Raw genomic sequence first — 6,003 nt, forward strand, 5'->3', positions numbered from 1 at the left:
ACTGGCGAGGTGCAGTCCAGGTACCGCGATTATAGAACTACAATGTGATTTCAGGATATTATGTTATGTTAAATTTAATAATAATTAATAATTATCTCTCAAATAGATATTTTGAATAAAATCCTTTAGTTAGATTAGAGAACGACGGTTTTCTTTAGTATTTACGGTATTAAGGGCATAACCCCGAAAAGGCATACTAACCGGTTACAGTTTAAGCTTTTCAAGCTTTACCGGTACTGAGCTGAACCCAGCACCGGTAATAAAAATTTTACGAATCCGACTTCGGTTTTTTCGGCTTTTATCGCCACCTGTGCGGGATCTATGAAGCTTCTCACTTAGCCGGTACCTTTACAGCTACCAGAGTCTGACGTGAGATGTCGCTATATTAAATTTTCATATTGATGTTTATTGAATATCATAATGGTATTAATTTCATTTTATTTTTTTCAATTACTGCACTAGGGTGTTGTTGTAAATTTATAAAGTTGCAATAATATTAATGATTTATTATATTAGTTGTCATTCTTATTCGTGTAAAACTCAAGTGATATTAGTAAAACAGGTGATTTTACTAAGATCTTACTGACGATTCTGCACATAGATAAGATTTATTAATATGGGCCTAAATGTTGCATTATGAAAAAAAACTTAACAATAATAACGCACACACTCATAGCTCCGCACTAGGCAAACACTGGGTGGCGGATATCATGGATACACATAGAAAACTACAAATTACACCTAAACACGCGAGAGAAGTAAATGCAGGCCATACAAATATTTCTCTCAGCCCGGGAATCAAAATAGAGACCTCTGCGTGGCCTTTTAAAAATTAAAAATGTTGATTTGACTGCTTTAGATGAAAGTAATTCCGGGTCACAAGAGTATCCAACACTTTTGAAATAGTTGTTGCTTTAAAAATAAAATATTTATAAACATAAAACTTAACGTAAAATCATATCACAATGCCATTTAAGAAATAACAATTAAATGCAACCCCTTTCATAAATCCATTAATTAATTGGATTAAAATATAAAATGTAAACACTCAATATTAAATTGTCTATCCTATGTCATAATGTTACTTATCTGATTCATCCACCTTTTCTGACTTCATAATGGACTCTACATATATGTTAATTAGCTGATGTTATTTTTACTTTTCTTTTCACAGCCCGATTTCACGGCAACCAATAGTTTGACCTGTTTCACTACTAATTATAATACCCATAGAGGTGTGGAACTGTATGAAAAATATGTACCTAAAAGCTATGCACGACCTATTTGTATTCTTAAGCGCAATTCGTATTTTCAACTGGCCTGCTATCATCCATCCATGCCATCTTACTTCTGCTGCTAAACAAAAGACAGTGCATAAATAGTATCCGCAGATATCAATTGCATAGGTATTTAGTTTTTCAAATTGCTGACATATTTAATAAGGCTTTAATTTTTTACCAATTTGTATTAGCAAAACCTTGCCACATCAAAGTAGCTACTTAACTACACCAACTTATATGTAAAACACACTTCGTTTCTATGAACACAAACGAGAGACACAAATGTAGCTACGAACCAATAATGCATATCTTTGCACAGAAACTGATAGCGTCGCATGCTACAGTTCCAGTATGCGAATTGCGCATCTAATCATCGTAAGATGACCACAAACATTTAACGTATTCGAATTACATTTCTCAAACACCTAAACGCAATATATTGCCAATCACATTTTACACCAGTCCATTCTGTACAACTGCAAGTTATTGTGCGGCCCTGGCGACAGGTGGCGTGCTCCATCCCTCCTGTGCTGGACTGTTGGACTCATTCATGAGCCTTTGCCGCTCCCTGTACATGGAGACTTGGATGTTCTCCAGCTGGTGGTAGCGGCACACTTTGAGCGTTGAGAACACTGCCAAGCCGACCCATGTCGCGAACGAGGCCCATACGGCAAACTGTGACCAATTCAAAGAGCTGCTTTATCTGTTTTGTCTAAGTGTGTTGTTACATCACTCATCATTAAGCTGGTCTACTCTTTATTTCAATTTACTTTTTAAACAAACAATAACAATGCAATTACTGAAGAGCAAAGCACAGACTCTAATCTGAATCTCCACAAAAATATCACAACCTTGTGCATTTGTATAAGAAAATAATATGAGTAAATATATTACTTGCACTGTGCCAATCTCTATGAAGAAGCCGTTGGTAGATATTTTGTCAACCGTATCAATTTCCTGCCCAGCTGCATCTTCACAGCTGAAATTATAAGTGAGATCTGTAATTATTCTTTTAAGCCTCTGCAGGCTATACACCAATTGCAGGGCCGGCTCTTTGTTTACACGTCATAGCCAGCAAAAGGAGGTCACAGGGTATGCCGAATGATTAGTCAGCAACATAAGTTACTAACCTATATTATTTCCTAGATATTATTACTAAAATGCACTTGAAATCTACGTATGTATCTTCCAAAATTAAAGGATTATTCCCAGTTGTCACCACTGGCTTCGTTCCACTAGCGACAAATGGGAAAAAACTCCCATGTCATCAGGTGGTGACAAGCGGGATAAAAAAATCCCAGTTGTTGCCAGTTAATAAATTAATGTAAGTTATTGCCGCCATCGTAAGAGAATAAAATAAAATTCGAGTTTAATGATGAAAGTATAGATCTTATTAAGTTGAATTTCATTTTATTCCCTTTCGATGGTGGCAATAAACTTACATTAATTGGAATTTTTTATTTCATTTGGTTTTTTTTACCACTAGCAACCTACTGGGATATTTTAAATTCCGTTTGCCGCCAGATCTTTTTATCCCGTTCGTCACCACCTGGTAACATTTGGAATTTCTTTCCCATTTGTCGCCAGTAGAAATCACCACTGGCAACAACTGGGATTTTTTAACTGGTTTGTCACCACCTGGTACCATACGAGATTTTTTCCCATTTGTCGGCAGTGGAAACAAAACCAGTTGTGACAACTTGGAATAAGCCAAAATAAATGTCAAAATCCATAATTGCAAAAGAAATAGGTTAATGACCTATAAAAGAGTACCTGGGAAACCGTTCTGTGATTTTCTCACACCAACTCATGAAACCAAGGGTCACCAGCACCGCAGCAGAAACAGCCAAACCACAAAGCAGCGTGCAGCCCACTGCCTCTATGAAAGCTGAGAGGAAAGAACTGTCTTCCCCTTTGTAGCGTAGCATTGACAATCTGAAATTGTATCATAAGAAAAAAAATGGAAGGCAAGGACACATTGTAGCAGTCACTTATGTATTTTTGTTTGTATTTTTATAAATTCCAACAAGGACTAAGATATTTGTATAACCTAAATACTGACAGCTGTAGCAGCCTAATGATTTGGGTTAGTATTAGGGCTCGCACCTCATGAGTTTTTCGGAATTAATTATGTGCGAAATTTAATTTCAAATACAATTTACACTTTTTCAGCAAAGGAAACCATTGTGAGGAAACCTGCACACATTTGCAATGCAATTTAAAGATGTGTGAAATTCTCAATTGCATTGGGCCCAAGCTCTCTCATTGTGAGAGGTGGCCTGTGACCAGCAGTGGGACTATTATATAGTAACTATTATTATTATTATTGAACATTAATATAATTTCACCCCTTTTGTCACATTTTGTGACTTGATGCACAATAAAATATTAATGTTCTTTGTTTAAGAGAAGAGGATTCTTTCTCTAAAACTTAGATTAATATTATGAAATACCTGTAAATCTGTACACAGCAAACTATGAACATGAGCACACCAACAACCAGGACATAGTGGCAGTAACCAGTCGACGCCCACAGCACCTTTAGCATGCCATCTACCTCTGCCCACTCACCACCAGAGAACAACAGACAGTGTCCACTGAAACAGAAACATTAATTTTTGTGACTTGAATAGCTTTCTTCGTTTGGGCGTTATGCTGTACTCTCTTTCAGATGTACCACAACTCTGCTGCTTGTTTGTTTATTATCAAATATGGACTTGGATAAATGGTTTGTATTCAATAGTTCTATAAAATAGTGATCAATTATTTTAGAAAATGCAACTAAAAAATTGGCCAAGTATGCAGACTTCCATTTCGAAAGAGGCGGCTCTGAGCAAATATTATTAAGGAGCAGTAATTACTCCGTCAATATACCAATTTTTAAGTTTTTACCTGACTCACGCGATTTCTTATTAGGAGACTATGAACAGTACATTAACACCTGTATTCTAAACCGTGGAATAAACATTAAAGCAATTAAGAAAATAGATCGCAATAGGAAACTTACTTAAACTCATCTTGATGCATGCTCATTGGAACAATGATGCATAGCGAAAGTATGAGACCGATCACGTAGCCCGTGATCTGGCTCAACAGAAGAACGTTCGTTATAGCCATTGCAGGGACAAACAGTACAAAGTCGAAAAGAATACAGACAGATTTCACAACGAAACGAGAAAACAAAGATTGTTTTGCAAAATCTTATTTTTTAATTTTCACTTATTTGGGTAGGCAAAGGTTTTACCATACAGCCTCTTCATAAAAATGTTTTGCAAAAATATTGCAGGCAGTTTATTTTTTATTATTAATTTATAAAGCATGGGCTTTAAAGCCATCAGTTTAATGGTAACAAATAATCAAGAAACTCACAAGGTAATATACATAGGCTAAAAATTAATTCATGTAAAAAATGTAACTATTACAACCCGCCATTTTCTTCTTATTTTCTTGCAGCCAGACGAAATCGCGTTTACTTTGATATTTATTGACGTCACTTATTATGTCAAAGAACGTAAAGGAAATTTGGTGCCAATTAGAGATGGGTCATGGATAAATATCATTGGGATAAATACTCAGGATAAATATCCATTTTTACTCGATATTTATCCAAAAACGTGGATAAATATTTTTTATCGAGTACCTACACAATTATAAGCATTTATTTTCTATATCATGTGTTTTCATTAATAAGTTTTGTGTGTGAAATGTGAAATAGAATCCTTAGACTATTTCAAGTCCAAACATGACTTTGTTTAGTACGCAGTAAACTTCAATACCATAAAGTTGAGTTGCAATTTATTGACGCAGGATAGGTCAGCTCAAGGGTTACAGTTAAAATGACAACTTTCTGTCAATCGAATTTTTTTTATACCACTAGACTCGAAAAACGTAGGTAGAACAGTATTGTTACATAAAAGAATGGCAAAAACGTAATTATTTAATAAAAAATAAATTCTAATGAATTTTATTATAAAAAATACAAAAAATTAACCATGTTTTAGGATAAATAAATAAATAAATAAATAAATAAATAAATAAATAACGCACACACTCAACATAGTACTTAGTAAAAACGGATATTTATTGAATATTTATCCTAAGACGGATATTTATCGAGTAAAAACCCATCTCTAGTGCCAATATTTGATGCGTGTGTCGTAGAATAGGAGAATAATATAAAATAAGCGCATTTTGACAAATCATTTGCGTTTATGAAAATTATTTAATTGCTAAGTATTTGGAGCCAATGATCATCAATAATACAAAAAAAGGAAAAAGTTCTTTACTTGGAGTCAATGCTAAAACACAAATGATTATGATGAAATGATTTTTTTCTTGAAATTTGAAAAAAAATTACATAATTCTATAAATGTCTGATTCGTCTCTTTGCTTGACACAGATTGACTGTATAAACGTTTTCGTCAACAATATTTTCCTTCATTATTAAATCAAAAGTCTAACCAAAACGTTTTCACAATTCTACACTTTGCATGTGAAAAATTTTACAAATGAATATTTTTCCCATAGACTTAACATGATGTGGTTCAGTAACCTTATAGACCTCGATAGTCTCTAAAGTTGGGCTTAACCACGACCTGTACAATTATACTTATGCTAGTTTCAAATTGCATGCCCTGTTTTTCATGCACATCAGAGTTGTGAAACGATCCAGTAATTTCGGTCGTAGATTGTGCAAATTTGAGTAGATGCCAAGAAGTTTTCG

The 6,003-nt window shown here is 34.4% G+C and overlaps 1 protein-coding gene across 1 annotated transcript; it reads right to left on the minus strand.

Moving 5' to 3' along the window:
• Positions 1–1,541: 1,541 nt before the first annotated feature.
• Positions 1,542–4,403, minus strand: LOC113239882 (transmembrane protein 179). Its single transcript, XM_026477039.1, has 5 exons — positions 4,288–4,403; positions 3,734–3,877; positions 3,054–3,215; positions 2,175–2,259; positions 1,542–1,955 (listed from the first exon to the last, which is right to left on the minus strand). Exons 1-5 carry the CDS (start codon positions 4,395–4,397, stop codon positions 1,764–1,766), a joined length of 693 nt encoding a protein of 230 aa, XP_026332824.1. The 5' UTR covers positions 4,398–4,403; the 3' UTR covers positions 1,542–1,763.
• Between the last annotated feature and the right edge of the window lie 1,600 nt (positions 4,404–6,003).

This window comes from Hyposmocoma kahamanoa, unplaced genomic scaffold (genome assembly GCF_003589595.1).
Source record: "Hyposmocoma kahamanoa isolate Upper Pololo Valley unplaced genomic scaffold, ASM358959v1 117, whole genome shotgun sequence".
Classification (NCBI taxonomy): Eukaryota; Metazoa; Arthropoda; class Insecta; order Lepidoptera; family Cosmopterigidae; genus Hyposmocoma; species Hyposmocoma kahamanoa.

What these genes read in the sequence shown, in the direction of transcription:
- LOC113239882 (XM_026477039.1), bottom strand. Translation starts at nt 4,397, where the DNA reads ATGGCTATAACGAACGTTCTTCTGTTGAGCCAGATCACGGGCTACGTG. An exon ending in TGCTGTGTACAGATTTACAG is followed by an intron (nt 3,216 to 3,733) that starts GTATTTCATAAT and finishes ATACAATTTCAG; the next exon opens with ATTGTCAATGCTACGCTACA. An exon ending in ATCACAGAACGGTTTCCCAG is followed by an intron (nt 2,260 to 3,053) that starts GTACTCTTTTAT and finishes TTATAATTTCAG; the next exon opens with CTGTGAAGATGCAGCTGGGC.